This window comes from Oryzias latipes, chromosome 14, assembly GCF_053564925.1.
Source record: "Oryzias latipes strain Hd-rR chromosome 14, Olatipes_Hd-rR_3.1".
Lineage (NCBI taxonomy): Eukaryota > Metazoa > Chordata > Actinopteri > Beloniformes > Adrianichthyidae > Oryzias > Oryzias latipes.
Window position 1 is genome coordinate 3,298,259 of NC_136250.1, and position 24,386 is coordinate 3,322,644.

At 43.1% G+C, this 24,386-nt stretch overlaps 1 protein-coding gene across 5 annotated transcripts in view; it reads right to left on the reverse strand.

Annotated features, from left to right (window-relative positions):
• Positions 1–7,200: 7,200 nt before the first annotated feature.
• The window catches only part of gdpd5a (glycerophosphodiester phosphodiesterase domain containing 5a), a 31,771-nt gene continuing 14,585 nt past the window's right edge, over positions 7,201–24,386 (reverse strand). For 3 of the 5 annotated variants that reach the window (XM_011483114.4, XM_023962213.2, XM_020708628.3), the window contains exons 3-17: positions 22,428–22,531; positions 22,209–22,302; positions 22,075–22,134; positions 21,892–21,990; positions 20,965–21,058; positions 18,109–18,254; positions 14,502–14,584; positions 14,164–14,314; positions 13,327–13,548; positions 13,016–13,161; positions 11,395–11,542; positions 10,771–10,853; positions 9,597–9,611; positions 9,257–9,369; positions 7,201–7,628 (exon numbers count right to left, since the gene is read on the reverse strand). In XM_011483114.4, coding sequence (XP_011481416.1) covers positions 7,537–7,628; positions 9,257–9,369; positions 9,597–9,611; positions 10,771–10,853; positions 11,395–11,542; positions 13,016–13,161; positions 13,327–13,548; positions 14,164–14,314; positions 14,502–14,584; positions 18,109–18,254; positions 20,965–21,058; positions 21,892–21,990; positions 22,075–22,134; positions 22,209–22,302; positions 22,428–22,531 — 1,650 coding nt within the window. In that variant the 3' untranslated portion in view covers positions 7,201–7,536. The remainder of the gene's footprint in view (positions 7,629–9,256; positions 9,370–9,596; positions 9,612–10,770; positions 10,854–11,394; positions 11,543–13,015; positions 13,162–13,326; positions 13,549–14,163; positions 14,315–14,501; positions 14,585–18,108; positions 18,255–20,964; positions 21,059–21,891; positions 21,991–22,074; positions 22,135–22,208; positions 22,303–22,427; positions 22,532–24,386) is intronic. The other 2 variants (XM_004076082.5, XM_078931187.1) reach the window with 1 other exon arrangement.

A 24,386-nucleotide genomic window follows, 5' to 3' on the forward strand; every position in this document is an offset into this window, starting at 1 on the left:
CAGCCTCCATTGTCAAAGACAGCAGACAGTTTGAACATTTGTTTTCAACATTCATCAAGATGGAGATGACTGCTGACTGATTTTAGGAATGAAATCTGCATCAGATCCAGGATTCAGTCTAAAGTACAACAACTTTGGCTGAGCTTGGTTATATAATACAATGTAACTCAACACAGAGTTCTAAACAGGGCTGCTTTAAAAATGCATGTGCTTTTCTGCATTTCTAAAGGCTTTAAGTTTTTCCTTGAAAACCCTGTAATTCCACTTTTGTCTCATTGAATCTTCTTGTTGTAAATCAAAGTCAGTTCATCAGATAGTTTATCACCAAACCCTCCTGATGGGAACATTCCATTTTCAGTTCCCCACAACAACAGACTTCAGTGATGGAGCACCAGTGTTTGCCATTCTGTAGTTGTAACTCATTTTCGGTCAGTTGTGAGGCCACTGTGAAGCAGGGGTCCTGCTCTGACCTGGGGTCAAAGGTCATTCTAAGGCCACGGCCAGCACCCTATCAGCTCTCTCAGTGAAGGTCTGAGCCTGGCTCTGTACTCCAGTGTGTCTCTCAGCATAACGTGAGCAGTGACACAGTGGATTATGTAAAGGAGGAGCTGAAGACCCCCCCCCACGCTTTGTTACTGTAAAGCTGAAGGATGAATGTGGCTCTGGGGAGCAAGGACATGGTGAAGGGGTTTACAGTGACTGACATTTACCAAATGACGTCAAGGACGTACTGTTGTGCCCCTGTGACAAGGCACCACACTGCGGAACCGCTGCCCCAAATGCTGTGGACCCCTCCCTTTAAACACACTAAGATCTCACATACGAGTCAGTTGCTGCTCATGTCAGAGGACTGCACATAAGGTCAGCTATCTCCCACATGTGAATGGGGGGGTGAAAACGCTTCATGCTTCATGTCAGACAGCGTACTTCTACTGGGGGAGGGGGGTAACAATAGATCCAATAAATTCTCATTCCTAGCACTCTGACCTTTATTCCTCTTTCAAACTGTGCTCCTCCCTCACAGAAGCTCCATTTGTCCATAAGTCATACATGGTGCCCCCCAGGAATAAAGGTAGCTGCCTCATTTTCTCCTCTCTCTACCTCCTTCTGTTGACTGCTGTCTCCAACCTGCTGACGAGGCAGTGGGGGGGGGGTTAAGGAAAGGGTGAGACCGGTCAGCGCACTCACACAACTTCATTGTGGGGAGGGTGGGGGTCATTTATCCCAGGCAGACAAAGTGTTTCACTTTTTGACCGATGGGGTCAGAAGGTCACACTGAAGGACACCTGGATATCTTCTGGGAGGGGGGCTGTGTGTCCTGGGGTCAGAGGTCAGTGCAGGAATGCTGGGTAAAGAAGACCTGAGAGTGGGGTGAGGGGCAAGACCTCGGCCCCCATGTGTCTGGATGCCAGCGGAGCTGGGGGGGCTCACAAAGCCCTCCATGATAACAGTTCCTGATGAATGTGTGAGGTATGGGGACCTCAACCCCCCAGGCCGTGGACCGGCAGCCGTGCGTGGGCCACTTGGCACCGGGCCGCAGACAGAAAAAAAAACGTACGCCAACTACCGAATTCCGCGTCATGTGACTGTTAGGAGCTGCTCTGATCGCTAAGTTAGTATCTTAATGCTTAACCCTTGTGCTATCCAAGGCACTTTAACGTTGGTAGTTGGGTCATCTAGACCAGTGTTTTTCAACCTTTTTTGAGCCACGACACACTTTAACCTTGACAAAAATCCCGCGGCACACCAGCATCCAAAAAAATAGATAAATAAAAAAAAAAGAAAAAGCTCAGTCTGTATTGATCTACAGCCGCTCTGCAACCTCACATGCATTTTTGTGATAATTGTTGCAGAAAACGCTGGAAGCTGCAGCTGTTTTTTCTAAAAGATGTATTAAAAATTAAGTCAAAAGATTCAAAAACTGTTTGATGTGTGTTCGTTGTTTTAAGACGTTGAGAGGAGAGACTCATTGTGCGCTAAGACAGTCACTTTACTGCATCATGGGAGATGTAGTGCCGATAATCCGCCGACCGCAGAAAGACCAGCGTCTTTGAGCTTCATGGTTTTGTTCACTTGTTCCAGTCTGATACCAGATTCTGTGGAAAGCCACACCGCTAAAGACGAGCTTTAGCTGGTATTTTTGTTAGAACAGAGAGACTTTTTTGCGCTAAATCGAAACAAGGAAGTGAATACTTTAAACACTTCTGATTGGTCAGACTGATGACATGTGATTAAGCCTTCAAGAATGATTGGTGGAGACAGTTAAAGGGGCGGGACTTTTGCTTACACAGTTATAGCTGCAGCTAAATCACGGTATCCCGTTATTCTTATCAAAATGTCTTTAATAGAATCATATAAACACAAAGAAAAAATAATTTTATGATATTTCATATTCTTAACTTCTCAGTGTTTTATCAGGGCCTGTTTGGATGAACAAAGAGCTGATTTCCTGGAGATGGAAATGTTTTTAGATCAGTTAATGAGGGCAATTTCCCACGGCACACTTGACCATCTCCCACGGCACACTAGTGTGCCACGGCACACTAGTGTGCCGTGGCACACTGGTTGAAAAACACTGATCTAGACCCACTAGACAGTGCTCTGAACCTTTTTTCTTCAATGATTTGTGATCTTCACTGGTTTCCATGGATTACATGAAATCTTTCCACCTTTATCCACCTTTGTCATGGTAGGGAGAACACGTCAATGTAAGGTGGGGGGGTCATCTGGACCCCATAGGAGAGCACAAGAGTTAATAAAGCTGCAGACACGGTGCATTCATGTTTAGATTGTATTTAGAACATACCAGTTCTACCACGGTTGGGTCATTTCATTTTGCTTTATTCATACATCACACCCTAAAAGCCGGTCGTGGCAGAAGTTAGCGTCTGATTTTTAGCATCCACTTTGACATTAAAGGGAAAATCTTCATCTCAAAGTCAAAGTTTAAACCAGACACAAATATTTGACAGAGAATGAAGATTCAAAATATGAAAACTCTTTTTTTCCCTGAAAGATTATTTGAAAAAGGGGTTGAGTTCTCAGTGTTATAGTGTTGTTCTATGGAAAAAAAACTGTAATATTGCTTTTATTAATTTACCGTACTTACAAATTAGACACTAATCAACAACTTTGTTTCACTGAATTTTTGTCATCTGTAAAAAAAAATCTACATATCTTTTAAGATTTTCTAATCAAAATTGTCTGTAGTTGTATTTTAATTTCAGAAATAGGTTTTTCAGAAACCCGAAGCTTAAAAAAAAGCGTTGCACAAGTGGCTTGATGAAGACCCAAGACATGCAGGAAAGATGGAGAAAGTGGAAGATAATTCTGATAGAGACACATCATGTTAAAAGCACGGCAACAGGAAGTGAGGTGGAGTCCAGCTCTCAGCAGGTGAGATGCTGCCACCTGCAGGACCAACATGTAGGAAGCTGTGGAGAATCATGTAGAGTCCTGAGAAGGCCTGTGACTCCAACTCTGACAAAACCTGTTTTCATGAGAAATAAGAGAACTTTATCTGAAGAGGACAACACTGTTAGATCTCCGTCTCTACTGTTCACTTTGCATTTTAAATGTCAGAAGAAACTCAGAGTTTAATTCAGTGTCTGTGTCTCCTTTGGACCCCAAAACAACAAAAATGTTCATCATGAAGTTGGAACTTCTTGGAAGGTCAGATCTAAACTGTCCCTAGATGCTGCCGATTTCTATCCAAAGGTCCGAGTTCATTTCACAACCCTGTTTAAGTGAATGGAGATAAAGAAAAGACAGGTTCACATCAAAACATCTGTAAAGCTTTTCAGACCCTTTCACCAAACCTGCTTTACTGAAAATGACAAACGCCTTTACCAATTGACTCTAGAACAGGGGTGGGCACATCACATCACATCACATTTTCTTTAACAACAGGGGTTATAAATCTTCAGACAAACCAAAGGTATGTCTGAATAAAGCCCTTTTGTAATTGAGGCCAACTTTATTAATTTCAACCATGTTTGAAAATCTTTGGTGTTGGACCGGACGGAAAAGGAAAGAAGGGAAGAAGAGAGAGGGATGTTAGAGAGAGAGGGAGGGGGTTAGGAGGGTGATAATAGGAGGGGAGGGGGGATAAGACAATGAAGCAGCATAAAGCAACAAGTTTACTGGTTGTTTATCATTACGGTGAGGTTCAAATGTAGTACAAAAAGGGCGGGGCCTGTCCACACACACACACTCAAATGTTATCAACACACCTGCCAGCTGTAAAAATGTCCACATGTCAACATGTAGACAAAACATATAGTGTTCACACACGCATACCTATGCCTTTGAACCAACTAGTGGGAAATATTTCATTCATTCTATCACGCAAACTATTAGTGCAAAGGTGAGCTAACACCTGTGCTCAGGTGAGTGTTTATTTTCTTCTAAAATGGATGGAGGAATGTGTAAAGAAGGAAGGAGAGTGCCCAGGCATCCCCACACCAAGACCCCCGCCGCAGCAGCAGCGGCAGCCGGAACCCCCCCAATCCCACACGGGAGCAGGCAGGGAACAACCGCCCCCCGGGCGACCAAATCCGCCACACAGGCCAGGGCCAGCAGGACCGCCGCGAGGCCCCCAGAGCCAGAGAGCAGGGAGGCGCGGAGGGAAAGAGAGCGCCGCCCCAGCCCAACCAGGAGAGCAGACCCCCCGCCGCGCCGGGAGAGCCCAACGCAGGGCCCCACCGGAGAAGGGCGCCCACAGCCCCAGACGAGCTCCCCATCTCCACCAAGGAGTTCCGGTCATCCCCCCGCCCATACCCCAGGTACGAGCCAGGACCCCCCAAGGGAGACCCGCTCCGCACTCCAGGCAGCCCCCGGCACTCGGTTGGTCCAGGGAGGAGCAAGGCAGGGGCCCACCGCCCCCGCCCAGGAGGGGGGCACCCCGGGGAAAAAGGGGGTCCACAAGGGGTGTTGTAAACATGGCCCGACCAGGCTCGGCCACAGTTGGAAATTTGACGGAGCACAGCGCTCAGGGGCAAGGACCCGAACCCACCCCCCAGGGACACTAACACCTCCGGCTCAGGTGTAATGTGAACCCCCTCCCCGCACGGAGAGAGCACCGCCGGGCCCAGGAAACTGGCACCCAAGGGACACGGCCGCCGTTGCCAAGGGCCCCGTACCCCCCACCAGGGAAGGGGTAGGGGACAGATGGTCTTAGCTCCCACCTTCCTTGCAAAATGTGTGTGTGTGTGTTTGAGAGGATGTGTGTGTGCATGTATGTATGAGGGGTGTGTGTACTAAGGGGGGTGCAGTTAGAATTGGCGGGTAGGGCACTAAGGGGACATCTCCTGATTACTCACAGTGACGTCCCCTCACCCTCCCCACCAAAGGGGCCCTAAATGTCTAAGGTGCGGTTAAAATTGGCGGGTAGGGTGCCAGGAGGACATCTGCTGCTTGCTGGCAGTGATGTCCAATCACCCCCCCTACCAAGGGCCCTACATGTCTAAGGTGCAAATAAAACCGAAAGGGGGGGGGGGGGGGGGGCACTCCATACGGCAACCATAGGAGGGGGGCCACTGCCAAGTAGCCCCCCCCCCCAGGCGCATCGCAGGATAAACCCCCCACCTCCTCACCCTATCATGAGGTTATATGAGGAAGGGGGTAAGTTGGGGACAGCTTGCTGAAACCCATCTTTGGTGGGCACATTTTCTTACTCGTGGGCCACAAAGGGTTCTAAAATTTGACAGAAGGGCCGGACCAGGAACAGATGTGTGGAGTGCTTTGGTAGCCTAACTGAGAAGAGAAAGACATGACAAGCAATCTGGATCAAAACATACCTTAATTCTGATTGACAGTTGATGTACAAATTTTAAAACAGAAGATTGTTGAGTTTTTATTTCAAAACTGGGGCTTTTGCAAACTTGGAGAAATGCTGTGTTTATGTGTTGTTTGAATGATCAAAAAAATCCCCGTCTGACTCGTAAAACACACACGAACATCAGAAAAACAAATCTTCAAACACCACATGAATGCAGAATAACTTGCTGCACATAAACAAGAGGTTTATTTGTAGTGCATCACCTATCAGGATACACCAGAATTACAGGAGGAAAGAAACACTGAGGATTATCAGTATAATTTATTTCAGTTTGGCGGGCCAGAGTAAATAGTTCAACAGGTTGCTTAGATAACTCCTCTCTATGCAGAGCTCATGTCTCAGGATATACTGCAACATGCAGTTCTCCTTCAGCTTATAAGGCATCTGGCGTTCCACAGGGCCAGATGTTGGGCCTGTGATTTTCTTTTTTTTTGTTCCATTCGTTTATTACTGGCTCATTGGGAGACGTTAATCATGAAGCTAAGTCATTGTATTGCTGATAATCTAAATATTTATCTACTGAATAATAATCTTTAGACTCTCAGTTTTGCAGATTTCTGATGTTAGCTACTCTGAAAATATACCTACTTCATGATTATTATCATACATTATTAAATGTATGATTGCTAGAACCACAACAAACATGGCTTGTTATGAAAGGTCTTATGTTCACATGTATAATTTGACTTCTGCAGGATTTTAACACAGTCTCGTCTGTGGATGCTGTGGGGCTTCTAGTTTTATTTATTATTTTGGTTTGAAAGTTTTTTTTTTTAATTGTGAGTTTGGGTTTTTGTTTCCCAAAGTAAAAATGACAAAGAAAGTTTGCAGTCACCTCCGTGGTTTGGTTTCACTGCGGCTTTAAGGTTAGTTATAGCTGCACATCGTATTCACCTTTTTGTTTCAGCTGTTGCCATGTTTGCCATATCCATCCTCCCCTTCAATAATTTAGCATCCCAGTCATGAAGGAGCTGCAGCTCCTGGAGCTGGTGCTGTCACAGCAGCTCTGGTGACTTCTGAAAACTCTTCTGTGAAGATGCCACATGTCAGGAGGAATTTTCTCAGCTGCTGACCTCCTGGAACTGAGCCAGCCCCATTTCTGACATGCTCAGTCCACCTGGAGGATAGTTTAAGGCTCGACAGCTCAGTCAGCTTTAATTAGGTCCAACAAAGTTTCCATCATGTCAACCCATCTGAAAAGAGGCCACAGTGCTGCTGTGTCAGCGGACCCTGACTGCTCCAACATCTCCATGAGCTGCTGAGAGTCACAAGTCAAGCTTCTGGAGTATTTTCTTTACAGGCAAACGTTTTACATTCAAACCTGTTTTCTTCATCAGATTCTCTAAAAACAGCATGCAGACTTTAAAGAATACGAGTAGTCTTTATTAATCCGAAAACACAACAAACCAACTAGCCTGAGGCAATACTAACGATGCAACATTTCTACAAGTTCATCCGGGTGAAGGCAGCATGTGAATGTGCCTGCATGTAGCAGAGGCATAAGAGTCCAGAGTTTTTAGGACGAGCTGTCAGACACATGCTCGTTTGTGCACGGTGACAGCAAACCGTTGGGAGTTCCGACCGCTGCTGCTGAAGGAGAAACAGGAGCGACACCCAGGAGGACACCTGGCTTTGCTCCATAGATGATTTTAGAGACTCGGACTTCCCCCAAAATGTCTCTGCTGTCATCTGCGCCTTCAGTGAGCGAAGCCTCCTGGAGAGTATCGCACGTGACCGTTCTCTGGACACACACAGAGATCCTCAGTGCTGCCGAGACCACTGCCCAGTTCTGGAACACAAACACACCGGAACGTGACCACCATGATGAATGGTTTCATAAAGCAGAGATTTATCATTTAGTTGTAACGTTTGTCATTATGAAACGCAACAAACTGATCATTCATCATTAAAGTAAGAAGGACATTAGGATGAAAGTCAGAAAAATGAAAGAAAACAAAATGGTGGAATGGTTTCATCTCTCAAATTTAATGTTTTTTTAATGATTTGCCTTTTGTTCTCTTAGTTCTAATTTAGATATTCCAGGGTTTTTCAGTCTGTTTGTCGTCATGCTGCCTCTCTGCTGTGATCAGTAAAACATCTTTTTGTCAGAGGTTTTGGTGCAGACTTTGTACTTGTCTGCTCCCTGGCTCCTAGCTACAACAATACTGGGACGTGTGGCGTGAGGATGTCATCATCCCGGTCAGGATAGTTCTCCAAACTCTATACTTTGCTGACCGACTTTAAGCGTCTGTATCAACGTCAGGTACAAAACCTTTTACTGCTATTTCGGTACGGCAGAGTGTCCAGTCTGAATGCACCGCAAAAGGAGATCAGGAGGACTTTTACGCTAAAGTCACAGAGATTTTTGTCTCAGAGGACAGATGTAAGGACTTAATTTACAAGTAAAGGTTAGACCAGTGTGTGTGTGTGTGTGTTAAAGAGTGTGCATTCTCCGTGGTACTGTGTCTCTAATAGTCTGTTTTCATTTATCTTGCTGTTTTTTGGAGTCATACTGAAGTGCTTTACATTTTACAGTCCTCACTGGACCAATATGAACCTGCTTTGTGTTTGGTAATAATGCGGATATGCTAGGAAATAGATAGAGTTTGTATGTTTGTAAAACCCACTGAAAGAGTCAGAGCCTCAGCAGACACAAATGGCACCACACTGCAGCTACGGTGGATGCATTTCTTTAGATGTTTCAGGGATTTTGTGTTTGTTCTTCTGCTTCCTCTCGTCTTTGTTGCAGTTTTTGCTTCACATTTTTGCTTGAATGCAGATGTTCCGGTGTTCTGCATGTTTGCCCTGATCGTGTCATAGCAGACGGTGGTCTACTTCTACTTCTTCTTCTACTGAAGGTTTTCTTCACATTTTTTCCATTTACATATAGTATTTTAGTTTTCATTTGAATGATTTAGACCAGGCTGTCCAACCGTGGCCATCGAGAGCCTCAACCCTGCCTGTTTTACTGCTTGATGCTGCCTACCTAAACCAGGTGTGTTTGGTCAGTCAGGATGTGGAATTACTTGAGTCAGCTAATCAGCAGCAAGCTGTCAGGGGGGGTGGGGGTGGAAAACAGGCAGAGTTGAGGCTCTGGAGGAGCAGAGCTGGCCAGCCTTGATAGTAGGTTATAACGATCAAAATGAAGACATCTCTGTCTGATGTTTTGGGCCTTTTTGTTGAGCATTTTGAAACATGCTTGGTTGTCAAGAGGCACTTCTCAAATGAACTGAAATGGAAACTAGAGGTTTAGTTTGATACTGTCATGGTTGACCTGTTAGCAGTCAACTGTGCAAAATAAGATAATTTTTCATGAATTATATTCAATTTAAACACATTTCACTTAATAATCTGATTTTTTGAGTGCAGGCCCATCATTTGACTCCTCCCCCAAAGGAAAGGAGAGTGTCATCAGACCTGATAAGATGAGCTTCTCCTTCATGATGTTCACATCTGGACTGGGTCGTCGGCCCACAGCACACAGCATGATCTGCTCCGGGTTACACCGCTGCATCCCCCCCATCCTCCACCTGTGAGAGCAGACATTCATGACAGACATGCAGATGCAGGAAACACGGGTCAGAACACCCAAGAGAAACCAGAGGGTGAATCCTTAGTCTACACAAATACAAACAAATATTAAGATGGACACATGCACGTCTGGAGAAGAGGAGCGGGAGTCAGGGTTGGAGGAGGGGCAGCACAAGGAGGAGAGACAAAGTGAGGAGGTGGGGATGGACACCTGAGCAGCTGTTACCTGATCATATGATAGCTGACACATGCCGGGGGTGGGAGCAGCAGAAGAGGGTTGCATGCAGATCAGACAGCACACAAGAAAAATAAAAAAGGCAAAAAGGCAGTCAGAAGGGGGAGGGGGGACTTCACTCATTCTCTTCATGCACACACACACACACACACATTCATAAAGGCATTGAGGGGTTCAGCGCTTTGCCCAAGGGTACTTGGATGGATGGCAGAGAAGGGACCAAACCTGTGACCCTAAGACCAGATGTCGACTATTGTACTCTTGTTCTATGGAAGCCCTCTTATTAATAATAATAATAAAAATAATTCAGTCAGTCAGTCAGTCATCTTCTTCCATTTGTTCCCCTTCGGGGTCACAGGGCTGCCAGAGCCCATCCCCGCCACGTGTGAGCGAAGGCAGAGCCTATGCCTATGCTGCTGATTCAGCCACATTCAGAGGTGACAGAATGCACTCTACATTGGTTTACCGTTCACTAATAAATGAAAGAAAAAGACTGGGTGGCAGAATAAAAAGAAGCCTTCCAGAGCTAAAATAGTGCCCTTTATTTACACTTTGATCATAGTGTTTTCTGATGTTTGTTTTAAATTAAGATTTAACATTGAGTTGTTTTTAGGGAATTGACACAAGACGCTACACCAGCTCATACGGAGTCACAATGAAGCTGGTGCACCAGAAAGATGTACTTAAGAATAAAACAATGATTATAGTAGCAAATAAAATAAAAAAAAGAAAGAAAGAAAGTAAAGTGACTCAGTCAAGCAAATAACAGGCTATTTGCCCAATATTCAACACAGTCTTGTACATAACAGATCAGCTCGGGGGGGGGGGGGGGGGGGTGTTTATAAAGAATGGAAATGTAAAAATGTATTTTGTAATCAAAGAAAGATATTTTGAAAGCACATATGAGATTTCACATTCACATGTTTTTGCAACTTTGAAATTTGTACTTTAAAAATTTAACATTTTGTTAGCAGTTAAGTTTTCATTTATAATCTGTGACTTTTGTTTTTTATCTCAGAGGCTGAAATGTGACTTTATACCAATGTAGTACCCTACAGCAAAAAGCACAGCAGCACTTTGTACTCAGAACTGCAGACAGTAACATTTAAGGGGGGCAGAGGCTGCTGTTCACTGTCCCACACAATCAGGTTCAGACATGACTTACTTCTGGAAGCAAAAAATCCCCACAACAACAGCGAGGGACACCAGGTCTGAGCAGATCCAGATAAAGCTGTAAGCCCCGCGACTCTGCGAGAAAACGACAACGTGCAGTTACCTGTTAATGCCACCAGATGTCCCCACTGTCTGCCCCAGATCCACAATGGCAGTGAGTGAGGAAAATAGCTGCCGAACCCTTTCACTCAACCAACATATGGAAAACATATTTTAAAAACATTGTAGTGCATATTTTTCCCACTCAAGGCAATTAGGAATAGATAAAAATGTTTTCATTGACTTCTTTTTTTGGTTGAGTTAGAGGGTTAAACGTTTGAGCCGTTCAATTCCTTCAGCCTCCAAGCAGCCCTTCCTGATATACCTTTCATGTCCCACTCTTCCTTGTGTCAGATGGTAAGGGAAAAGCTGTTTTTTTTTTTTTTTAAACTTGTCCTGTCCAACAGCTGGCCAGACAGATGAGAACTGAGGGCCTCTTGTGTTGGACATATTTTACTTTAACAACAGGGGTTATTAATCCTCTGACAAACCAGAGGTATGTCTGAATAAACCCCTTTTGTAATTGAGGTCAAACTTTATTCATTTCAATTGTTTTTGAAAGGGGAAAGCTGTTTACCATGAGCCAGATAGGGTAAGGCACTTTTCGAAGGACTTGGGGGGCGTCAGAGGACACAGACGGCACCCCACTGCACCACAGAAGGGAGTAAAGCCAGGGCCCATTCACCGGGTAGATGGTCACACTCACATTATTGGCCAGGTACTCCCTGAAGGAGAAAGGACAAACAAGAGAAGGTCAAAAGCTGACCCAGTCAGCCAACAGCTCACAGTTCTTCAGGCTGCAGCAAACCAAATACTCAGGAATTCTGGGTCCTACTAAACCAGGGGTTGGCTACCTTTTTTACTCAAAGAGCCATTTGGGACCGCCCCTAATGAAAAGAAAGCACCCGGAGCCACAACCCGTTTTGACACCATTATATATATATAATGTATATATTATTCAAGGGTGCTCATTACGTCGATTGATCTTCAATGACATGAGTGTAGATCGCGGGCCAGAAAAGATTTAAAAAAAATCCACCAGCCAATCAAAATCCTCACTGAGAAGTACAGGACTTGATTGACATGTAGATTGGCTAATCGGACATTGTCGGAAACATACATCACTGCAAATGTACATTGCGTTCTTTAAAGGATGATACCGCGGCCGCGTGTGGGCGGAGCTACTGGTTCTGGTCTGATCGCTGCATGGAGCGGTGTGTTTGTCAATGCATGGTAGAAACTGAGAATGTGGAGAGATCAGGATTATTATTTTGAAGAGTTCTACTTGGTAATCATGTTTCCATGTGTGAGTTCATAAAATCATCCCAGAGAAAGTCTCTGCTTCAACTCCCGCAGGGAAAGCTGCGTCTCAATCTGACGCCCGTGTTTGCATCTCTGACAGAGTTTGAAGCCAAAGCCCCTCCTCCGCCTCTCTACCTGCTTTTCCTCTCTACCTGTTCACCTGTTCATATCCTCTGCAGCTGAGAGTTGGTTTCCCCCGCGCTCCTCAGTGTGTCCTACACAGAGAGCGCAAAATACGGTAGTCGGGGCGCTGCAGCGCAGCACAAGGATGAAAGAGCCGGACGCAGGTTATAGTGGGGATAGAGCGGGTTAAGCAAATGAATGGAAGAAGGCGCCCGCTGAAGAAATATTCAATATTGTACACATTTTATTTTTAGTCTGAACTATCTTTTATTTAGAAAAATCTTTTATTTTGCTAAATCATTCCAGTACGAAAAAAAACATCAACAAAAGCTGTTTTGGGCGGTTTTCAGATGACTTTTGGGCTGGAGAACTGTGACTTTATCTGGCAACACTGGCGCAAACATCATCAGTGAGTTGCTCTCTGCCCCGCTGCACGTCAAGTTCCCGGCAGAAGATCACTCCGCACAACCAAAGTGTTTATTGAAGCCGCCCCGCGTGTCTCTTCCTGCTATCAGCTCTGCAGTTCTCACCCGATAAATACGAGCTCATTAAGGAAGCTGTTTTTTATGTGTCATGCGTTTCGTATGGAGCCAGCAGCGCCTTTGAAATGCCGTGAAAAATGAACAAACTAAAATAAAATTTAATTATTATAAAATACTCATTATTTTCCAAAGTCACAGGGAGCCACAACAGAAGGATGAAAGAGCCACATGTGGCTCCGGAGCCATGGGTTGCCGACCCCTGTACTAAACGCTCAGTCACTTTGCTCTTACTGTATGTCTCTGTGGCTGATCTTGCTGTAGTGGAGCCTCACACTTGTGATTCCCCGCTGTCGAATCTCTTCCAAAGACAGCTTCTCATTGGTGGCCTGCTGAAGCCCTCTCACCCTCCCCCTGTCTGTGTCGGGGGCCCATGTCACCTGAAAACAGACACTTACTGTTTCTCAGAAAGTAAGCTATTTCGCATAAGCAGAGAGAATTGTCTGATGTGTCTTTAAAAATCATTTTCAAAATATGTAGAACAGAGACTTCTGTCTGCTCAACAGCTGAACCCACAAAAGCAAGACGAACACTGCAGCACCCACCCTCTTGGCTGACATCCCCGCCCTCTGCAGGACCCGCAGCGTGTCCATGAACCAGCTCCGGAAGCGGGGGTGCTCCGGGGGGGGCTTGTGGATGTTGAGCCAGGCAGAGCAGTTGGCCCTGGCTGAGAGACGGAGCATCTCCACCAGGCTGCAGACAGTCAGGTTTGCTATCCTGCTGCGGTCCTTTGGGGTCAATGTTCTGACTGTCCAGTAGGGGTCACTCTGGAGCAGAAGGTAGACAATCATCTGTCTTTGCAACAGTAAAGGCAGTTTTTGTTCATGTTCCTCAAAAAACCCTTTGAGGGTAAAACATCACATGCGAGCATGCACATGGATCCTCAATGACAAAACCCAAGTTATGAACACAATTCTTCTGCTTCTCAAATAATAGGCCAATCAACAGGCTTTCACTTTCACCCAATCGGTGTGCTGCTTGGACCAGCCAATCAGATGGATGGTATTTATGCTATGAAACAAACAAACAAGATTCTTAAGCAGAACATGTGAAATGGTGGAAGATATCATCAGAAACTCCTAAAACTGATAACATTAATAAACTGAAACTCTTTTTAGGGTCAACTGCCGATTGGAAAATCGCAGGTTCGGTTCCCGCTCTGCACGCCCACGTGTTGAAGTGTCCTAGGTCAAAAACTTCTTTACTAAATAGACATTGTCTTTCTACAGATGCAAAACATTTTTACAGACACACAAATCCCTATTACAAGTACAAAACCCTTTCATGGACAGACAATACTTTAGCAAAAAATCCAACTTTCTAGTTTCCTTCTGACACATCAGTCCTCAGAACTTCAGCAGCGATTTTTAAGGACCAAGTACCTGCAAAAACCACGTTCCTGCGTTTAGAGATCGGATTTCTGTCCAGTTAAAGAAGGAAGCGTCCTGGAACTGTCGGGCTGGAAAGACTCTGCTGACGTCTGTGGTTCGCCTCAAGGTTTGGTCTCTCATTAGGAAGGGAACTCCATCCATGCTGCAGGACAAAGGTGGCAAGATGAAATGTAATGAGTTTTTTTTAACCTGAACACCACTGGAGCAGAAAACAGACAACTTCATAATGTTGGCTCTCTGAACAGCAGATTGCTAGCTTCTGTTTTCTTTAGCTGCATGTCCAAAGCCTTTAAACATGACTGTCTCATCACTGATGAGCATGTAGAAACCTGATGGTGACGTCAGCCTCCAGGGTGCTGGCCCCCAGCTGCAGCGCTCTGTGGAAAGACAGGATGCTGTTCTCTGGAGCCAGCTACAACAGACATAAGACGACACATTAGCAAGCAAGCAGGACGCAACCTGAATGTGTAAACGCAGCCTGAACAGGTGAATACAACGTTAACGTGTGAATGCAACATGAATGCAGCACCAACGTATATTAATGCAACATGAAGGTCTGAATGCAACATGAAGAAAATGCAACTTGAATGTGTAAATGCAGATGTGAAAGTGTGTTTTATAATAATGCTTTGTCTTTGAGTTGCAAGCGAAGATGTCTGCTCCATCATCTCGGTCACATGTTTTGCTTCAACCATTAGTAGTCAGGCTATTTCCTGGAAATGTTTGCCGTCTGCTAAAGAATATTTCACCGCAATCACTACCAACCAAAGTTTGTGCCCCTGCACAGAGAAATGGCAACAGCTGACTCGGAAGCGGCCGGTGTTGTGGCAAGATATGTTTCCCCTGTCGTGGCATGACTTCACACATCTTTGATTTGTTTTGTAGCCCCAAAAATGTTAAAAGAAGGTGGATCTTTACAATATACTTTATTCTGGGAATTGTGACAGTTTATTCTCATATTTAACATTTCCCCCACTTATTTGACATAAAACAACAACATCGGGCACAGATTCTGTCAGGCTGCTGCTCCAGCCTGCCAAAATCTGTGCCCCCCAAAAAAGATTGCAATAGAAGCAACTATTTATTAATTGTCCATTTAAACACTTCCATAACAAAGACACTTTCATAAATCGCGTTTCTTATTCTAAATTAGCCATACAAAAGTCATTTTTTGTTTTCGTTTTGTGTTTACACAAAAAGCTGTCAATATGTGGAAAAACAGAATAAAGTATATTGTAAACATCAATCTTCATTTTACGCTTCTTGGGACGAAATGTGAGGGGAAGCCAATTCTTGGAGGGGAAACATATCTTGGCACAACACCGGAAAATATCCGGATATGCTGAGGAAGATGATCGTCGAGAAAAATTATTATCTGGATCAGGGGTCGGGAACCTTTTTGGCCAAGAGAGCCATAAATGCCACATATTTTGAAATGTAATTTCGAAAGAGCCATACAATAATGTAGTGTCCCTTTCCCACACTGAGGCACGGAGACTTAACCTCTTTTAAGGTTCTTTATTCCGATTACTGCAGACCACAACAAACGCCGTTCAATTAATTCAGCAACTCCTGAATCTCTCCCGCCGACACGAGAGCGCTTCTCCCAACTTTATATTCCCCTGCTACCGCTGCAGCCCTCCCATTTCCCTTATTCGGCCCATAGCTGAACCCCATTGGTCCAAACTACCTAACAACAGGCTGAGCGACAGAACTGAGGGCCAATCAGATCTCTGCTTGACGCGTTCACTGAACTCCAGAACTTTTAACGCGGCCCAACAGCCAAGTTAAACTCAGTCTGCTACAATTTGTTTAAAACTAAATATACAAGTGAATGTGTGCATTTGATTTAATTTCAACATTTTTAAAGTACAATAAGTCTGTGGATTCTTTTTAATAACATTGTTATGCTGTTGCTAATAAATGATGAGTATTTCTCGTGGTAGTTTTGCTGATGGTCTAGTCTGGTTGATACGTGGTGAGTTTCTGCTTTGTTCAGGCGTTGAGACTTTAAACGTGATCTTAGGTCTGAATGTTCTGTAGATGTGAGACAGACATGGAACCAAACACACACTCACACACTGCAGTGAGTGACGGGAAGCGGGTTTTACGTTTTTACAATCCCTGCGCGATTCACCTGCTGCCTGTCCCCACAACCCCTCACCCCCACCCTCTGCTTTCTTCCTCACACATCCCGTCCTCGCATCTGCGCGCTCTTTCTCAGAGACGGGAGCGCGCAGTTTTAGCCACGGCAATTCACAGGTTTCCGGCTGGCACAAACTCTGTGAAATAATAGATAATAGTAACTGATAGCGCTGGCGCAGATTTCTCTCTCCAAGCACCGCTACTATTGCGCGCCTCTGGCATCGCATCGCGCCCGAGAAGGACTGGTCTAATGAAAAAAAAAAAAAACTATAATTAAAGATTTGTCTGCGAGCCACATGTGACCATCAAAAGAGCCATATATGGCTCGCGAGCCATAGGTTCCCGACCCCTGATCTGGATGAATAAATGATGGATGAAACTGGCCTCTTCTGGAAGAAGATGACCACTCCTGGACTCCTGGTTTTAAGGCACAAAGTGACAGAGAGAAACTCCTAATGTGTGTTATAAAGTACGCTGTGGTACAGTCTATTGCTCTGAATAAAACATCCTTTATTTTGAGCAATATTCCAGTGTTTTTTAATAAATGCTTTAGAAAGCATTATAAATGTTCCACAAGGGTTTTTGAAGAGTAAAGATCGGTGACAGTCGCAGGGGTGGAGGGTGGTTCTCCATATTTGTGGATTTGCCGTGTTCACGGGTATCTCTGGTCCCTAAGCCCCACAAATAAGGGGGAATACTGTACGTCAAAAGGCTAAAATACACATTTCCTCTGTTGACGTAAAGGCACCACGACATTTTTAGAACATAGTAGTTATTTTACCAAAAACACAGAGAGCCGCAGCACAGGGATGAAAGAGCCGCATGCAGGTTGCTGACCTCTGGCCTAGGGTGTACCCGACTTTGCCCCACAGGAGCCGGGACTGGCTCCATAAACCATAGAATGGATATATAATGTTACAGTAAGGAAATGAATGGAAGGTCGGTCCGCTGAAGAAATATTCAATGCTGTACTCATTTTATTATTACTCTGGACTATCTTGTATTTTGAAAAATGACCGGATCAAGATGCTAAATTAGTCCAGCAGGGGACAAAAAAAAACAACAACACAGTTGTGTATTCTTGTTTCTCCTGATCCCGTTATTTGATATAAATATATACATACATTCAAATATGTGTGAGTGGGGTGGGCGTGTGTGTCCTTGTCTGGTGGTTTTCAGATGACTTTTGGGCTGGAAAACTGTGACACTATGTGGCAACACTGGCAGCTATATAGATTGCAGTGTGAACATGTTATTGCAACGAGAACACGTCAATGCAGTCTAAAGTAATAACACCTGTATAAATGCACACTTAATGTGTTAAAACAAGATGAATATTTAAATGCAATGTAAATAGTTCCATGCAGTGTCAATGTGGTAAAGTGATGTGTGCAACATGTTAATGATGAAGCAACATCTGGAAACAGTGTAAACGTGAAAGCAAAGCGACTAACAAAGTAACAAGAACACACAAATACAAGAATATTTGAATGGATTCATGTGTGTATTTAACAAGACCGTTAAAATATAGTTTCAAAGTCTGAATGTAGTCTAAAAACATTAGAGGATAAACATCTACATGGACCATGACTTTGTGAATAGAGCATCAACCAGTGAATATTTAGATGGATTGCATAATGTGCTTTAAAGGTATGACCATAATATAAAAGCATCAGTGAATGAGGATTATGTAAATAAGATATAAAAAGTGAATCCAGCATGACAGTGAGGATTCAGCACAGATGTGTCCATTTGGCTTAATCATCTGTATGCAACATGGGTCAGACTAACCATGGGAGCTCCACGCCGGCCAATGATGGCCGGCCTTGCCTTGAGGGTGTGCCGGTCCATTATGCAGGGACAGGTGAATGTGATGGGGGCCAGGCAGACAGCTAGAAGACTCACAAAGTAGATGACCAGCACCATTAGCTGAAAATCTATACATAAAATAAAAAAAGAAAGAGAAAAGGAAGCTTTTGAAGTCAATTCAAAATATACAGTTAGCCAGGACTTGACATTTATCTCCCATTTCTGCAATATTTTAACAGGGACATCATCTCCCAGAGTTGCACTCATAAATGTAACTATGCAAACAGAATCTATCAACGATACACTTCTGTAAATCTTTATTATAAGGTTACTATCAAGCAAAGAAAAAGCAAAGCAAAAAAACAAAACAAAACAAAAAAAACAAGCTGCCCGTTTATAACAGGGCAGGAGAATTGTTGGTTCTTAAAATTCCCAAAGCTTATATGTGGGATCCAGGCTAAAGCAGTCAGGCTACTCTTTAGGGGAAGCAACTTTTTAATTTATCTTAGGGAGACCAATGTTGCCTTAAAAATTAGATTAGAAATACATTATTTTTTGTTTTTTTATGTAAGTTTTTTTTTACAGTGCAGTGTGTTCTGATTGGCAGGACACCTTGTCGATCAATTTCCTCTGTGCCGTCTAGATAAGTGGAGATCGCCAAATCCACGTAGATCTTTGAACGTTGTTTTCATTCTATAATACTGGACTTACTTTTCTATCAAGGTTTGAACTTTGAGCTTAAATAAGAGAAAAAAGTGTGAAAGTGTTCATTTCTTTCAGAAAAAAACGTGTGTATTGAGCAGAGGTGTCAAATAAGGATATTTATTGACGCATCAAGGCAGTTATTTCCAAACCAGTTACTCAAGATGGACATATCACTGAAAAAAAACGAATTGCTTTGATCATGAACTCTGTCTTTATCTTTTTTCAAAAACTGAGAAGTAAATGGTGATTTTTCCACAGAATTCCAGTTTTGTCAAATCCTGTTTTGGGTTTTTGAGCTGGAACCCCAACCTATGTAAAATTAAACAAATAAATACTTGAAATTATTTAAACAGTGGGTGCAGAATCTATATTCTGCGAAAGTCTAATATTTTTGAATGGAATAATGGAAAGGAATACCCTTATTCATGATTTTATACAGGGTTTGCATATACAGTGCTCAAAGAAATAAAGAGAATGCTTAAATAACTGAATGTTACTCCAAGTCAATCAAACTTTTGTGTAATCAAAGGATGTTTGCAGATGATATTGTGATTTGTAGCAAGAGCAGGGAACAGGTGGATAAGCTAGAGAGGTGGAGGCTTGGCCTGGAAAAGAGAGGAATGAAAGTTAGCTGCAGTAAGACGGAGTGCATGTGTGTGAATCAGAGGAACCCAAGTGGAAGAGTGAGGCTACAGAGAGAAGTGTCAAAGAAGGTGGAGGATTTGAAGTATCTAGGGTCAACAGGCCAGAGTAATGTGTGTGGAAAAGAAGTGAAGAAGTGTGTGTAGACAAGATGGCATGGGTGGAGAAAGGTGTGATATGTGATAGAGTTTTAGCTCAAATGACAGGAAAGGTGTGGAAAACTGTGGTGAAAGCAGCCTGTTGTTCAGCCTGGAGACAGTAGCACTGAGGAAGAGACAGGAAGCAGATCTGAAGGTAGTAGAGATGAAGATGCTGAGGTTCTCTTTGGGAAAGACCAGGATGGATCAGATCAGGAATGAGGACATCAGAGGGAGGGCCCATAGAGGTTCTGGAGATGAAGTCACAGAGAGGCCAGACTGAGACGGTTCAGATTCAGAGATGGTAGAGGATGGTTAGAGGATAGTTAGATGGAGGAGGCTGATTCGCTGTGGCGACCCCTGAAGGGAAAAGCCGAAAGGAAAAGAAGGAGCAAGACACCTCCAATAAAGGAGTGCTTCTGCAAGTGGTGACCACATACAACGACTCCTTCCTCATGGTTTCTGGCTGATGTTTCAGTGACTTTTGAATGCAGACAGTGTTGAATAAGAGCCGTGGCAAGAAGGTATGCTGTGTCTGTCAGTGTAATGTACAGAGCACCAGTAAGGATTGGTGGCGGACGTTCTTCGGCTGTGGGGTGGGGGTGGTTCTCCGTATTTGCGTATTCGGCATATTCGCCGGTGTCTCTAGTCCCTTACCCCCGCAAATGGTGGGGAGGGGGTGCTCTCATTTCCATTATATTTTTGTGTGGTTGTGTTGCACATGAAGCTATGTAAAAAGACATGAAGCTATGTAAAAAGTAAAGCATTTAAAAAGAATATTTCATTCCTTCAGTTATAGGATGCGTTTTTGTAGTGTTCCCTTTATTTTTTTAAAGCCGTGTATAGCACGCTTCACTGCACGTGTCAAACTCAAGGCCCGGGGGCCAAATGTGGCACCCATGTCATTTTATGTGGCCCGCGAGTTTTATGTTATTTTTCTTTATACACTTGGACAGTTTGATCCTTCATTTATGTGAGTTTTAATAAACGGATCAAATGTAAAAGGATTTATGCTAGAGTAACAAGCAAACACATGTTTTCTATGCAACTGTAATTGTCACTTTAAAAAGTTATAAATAAATAAATAAATGAGTTATTTAACATTAACTAGTTACATTTCTTTTTCATTACATTTAGTTACATGTACAAGTTATTTCTGGCCCTTTGAGGACAACCACTATGCTGATGTGGCCCTCAGTGAAAATGAGTTTGACCCCCTGCAGTACTGAAAAAACACATTTCAAAAAAGTATTTTTTCTAGCAAGTTAGAGTGCATAAAAGAAGACTTCAGACACATAAATCTAAGCAGAAATCCGCTCAGTCTTCTTTATTCCAAACACGAGCTGGTACTTACTGGATCTCTCTTTCCGGACCGCATACGCAGCAACCATCCAGCTCAGGGCTGTGACTGACACCAGCGCTCCGATGTGAAGGAAAGGCGCTGTGGACTGATGACAGCAGACACATGAGAAGACTGGGAGTATTTCACATCAGTGGACAGGAAACAGCTGATCACTGATTATCAAAGAACTTTAAACCAGCATGGGGTAAGATATTTTATTCTCTGACACATAAACATGACACAGACCATATCCTGTTCAGTGCTCATTTTCCCCCCCCACTCACTCAAAAAGCGGTTTCTAGCGCTGGAGTCTACCTAGCCGCAATAACTCACAACTTTAAGGAAGGCCAACATTGCAGTGAGTCTGAGATGCTCAGTCACAATTGCCTATCATTTTCTTTGAAATAAGGCAAGTTTTATTCAATTATTTATTTACGCCAACAGCCCAAAGCCCATTAATTGAAAAAAAAAAACACACACCAAATCTTCATATAAACATACCTGATAAATATATTATATAGAGAGGTACGTTGTTCCAATTATCACCAATAATTTCCAGAACTATGGGAAAATTCGATTAGAGGTTAGCATCAAGCTAGCGGACTGTAGCTTTACTGCTGTTATGCGTTTGGTCACTGAAAAAGTGAAGACATAAGAGATCGATCTTATTATCTTATTGGTTTATTAAGCTTGGATTCAGATTGATTATTTGATTATATCAATCAAGTCCTATCAAAGGTTTCACAAACCTTTGACAAATAATTAAATAAAACACAAGATTTAAAAACCCATGGGTCAGGTTACGGTGAGTACAATAAGATATAAAAGCATTTGCCAAAATACAAATACAACAAATTATTCTAGATTTAACCATTATAACACGAACATACGACTTTGATTAAGGCAATTTACTTCTCTCTGATTTTTCCGGTTACCAACCTGAAGTGATATAAGCAGGATGTCCAACTCATCTTCCCATATGTCATCTACAGAGACAATTCCAGAGATGGTGATGAGCAGCGTAGCTAAAACTCCAATCTGTGAAGGAAAGACAGATAAGGCTAAAGCCCACACGCTCACTAGAATGAAGAGAGCAACAATGTCAAAGCTTTTTCACTGCACCTTGTGAACCCAGAACAGATTGAGTTGTTGTCCCAAAGATATATGGAAAAGTGCTAAAATCTGAAAAACAAGAAACATTTAAGGAGTCAAAACATCGACAGGAGCAAGTCACAGCTCTGTGTGGGATAACTGACCAGTAGGAAGCTGACATAGCTGAGTCCCAGGGTGGTGGATGTAAGGATGGGAATTGTTTCATCCTTCCACTCTCCAGAACGATTGTACACCAACCTGGTGTGTGAACGAACACAAGTTCGGTCATCTTCCATGTGTCGGTAGGATCACCACTCATATCACAAAAACAGCTTTCCTTATTTTTACAGTCCCAAAATTAAAAGGACACCAAAGTGACTCACCAGTTGAAGTCATTGAAATCATTTTGAGCAACCAACCAGAAGTAGGCCCAAAAGAGGAGCAACAGGAAGGAACTGCACAGTATAAGGAACCATGCACACTCCCACTGGGAAGAAAACACAAATCAGCAGTCAAAGTCAAATGTCTATTTAAAGAAAAAAAAGTCAAAACCCCCTAGAAACAACAGCGGGGTCAGGCACATTCACTGGATCAGTCATTGCTCATGCTTTTCAGATGGTTTTACACCAACCAGTAGTTTCACAATTCTTTATTGGCTCCCAGTTGATTCTAGAATCAAGTTCAAGATCCTCCTGTTAACCTATAAGGCCTTACATGGACTGGCCCCGTCCTATATTAAGGACCTCATAGTCCCTTACCATCCAATAAGAACACTTCGCTCACAAAATGCAGCACTGCTGTGGTTCCTAGAATTAGTAAAAGTACGGTTGGAGGTAGAGCGTTTAGCCACCAAGCCCCTGTCTTATGGAATAAACTCCCAGCTCATGTAAGAGAGGCCGACTCAGTTTCTACATTCAAAGTTAGACTGAAAACATTCCTCTTTGGACAGGCTTATTGTCAGACTAGTTAGTATTCAGAGATTATTTAACTTAATGTTAATTTGTTTAAATTAAACTTAATAATAACTATTTCTTTTAAAAGGCTGCTAGAAGTTGAAGCTGGGGTAACTATGGTACACTGGGGTTCTGTCCTCTTTCTCATTTACTTCTACCCTTCCTCTTCTCTATTCTTGATCATAATTTATCATTTAGTTCTCCATGCCTCTGTTTGGTACAGTGCGATTCATGTATTGTCCCTCTTTTCCTCTCCCCTCCTGGGGAGTGGGAGTGCTTCCAGACTCCAGTTGTTTCATCCGTGCTCCTGTTCCTGACCGTCTACCTCGCCTTTGCTCCTGCTCCTACACCTGGCTGTGGTTCCTGCCTCAGGTTCGACTCGCGCCTTTGACTGTCCCCACAACCACGGCTGGATGAAGCTCGTCTGCTGGACTTTTATATATGTAGTTGTAGGGTTAGATAAGTTAATTCTTCTCCAAGATTTCTGGTAAATCGCCTGTCCGTCCTGGGGGAGGATCCCTCCTTCATGTGGGCACCCCTGAGGTTTCTTCGTTTTTTCCGGAATCCAGTTTTTTAGGAGTTTTTCCTTACCGCGAAGGGGGGTCTAAGGGCAGGGATGACCGTTTAGTTTAGTCTGTTTGTTAGTTCATTTTAGTATTTTTCTATTGAACTCTTTGTATTCCTGATCCTTTTGAGTTCATGTTTTACTTCGAAGCCCATCGAGACGACTGTTGTTGTGATTTTGTGCTATACAAATAAAATTGAATTGAAATTGAATTTATTTGAGGTGTGTATCTGTTCCTTTCATATGATTCAATACAGTCCAATTCTTTTACCTAAATAGATACAGTCTAGACCAGGGGTCAGCAACATTTATGACATGAAGCGCCAATTCAAAATGTCCTACATAACAACTATGTCAGCACCAACTATAATGTGAACTAATAAACTAAGAAATACAAAAACATTTCCAATAGATCTGAAATTGTATTTCATTTTTAAACAGCAGCTCAAATCGTTTAAATCATTTAAACCAATTTTGGTATTATCTTACAAAAAAGTGTTTCATAACAATAATGCAGAAGGAAAATAGGTCAAAGTTGAAAAAGTTTAGCAACTTTGAGTGAAACCAAAAGTACTGCATTTGGGGTTTGTCAGACCTACAGATATAGGATTGGATACATCAGAACAAAATACCATCAATATTTTTCTAAGAACTTCACAACCATTAACATGAAAAAAATAACTGTATTTTGACTTATTCATCTTTTATTACATTATGAAACATGGTCTGAGTAACTTCATGTGAGTTCATTCTGTCACTGTGCTTTAATTCCATGTAAAAGTAAATGGTTTTACTTTTTTGTTAGTTTTTTAATTATAGTAAAA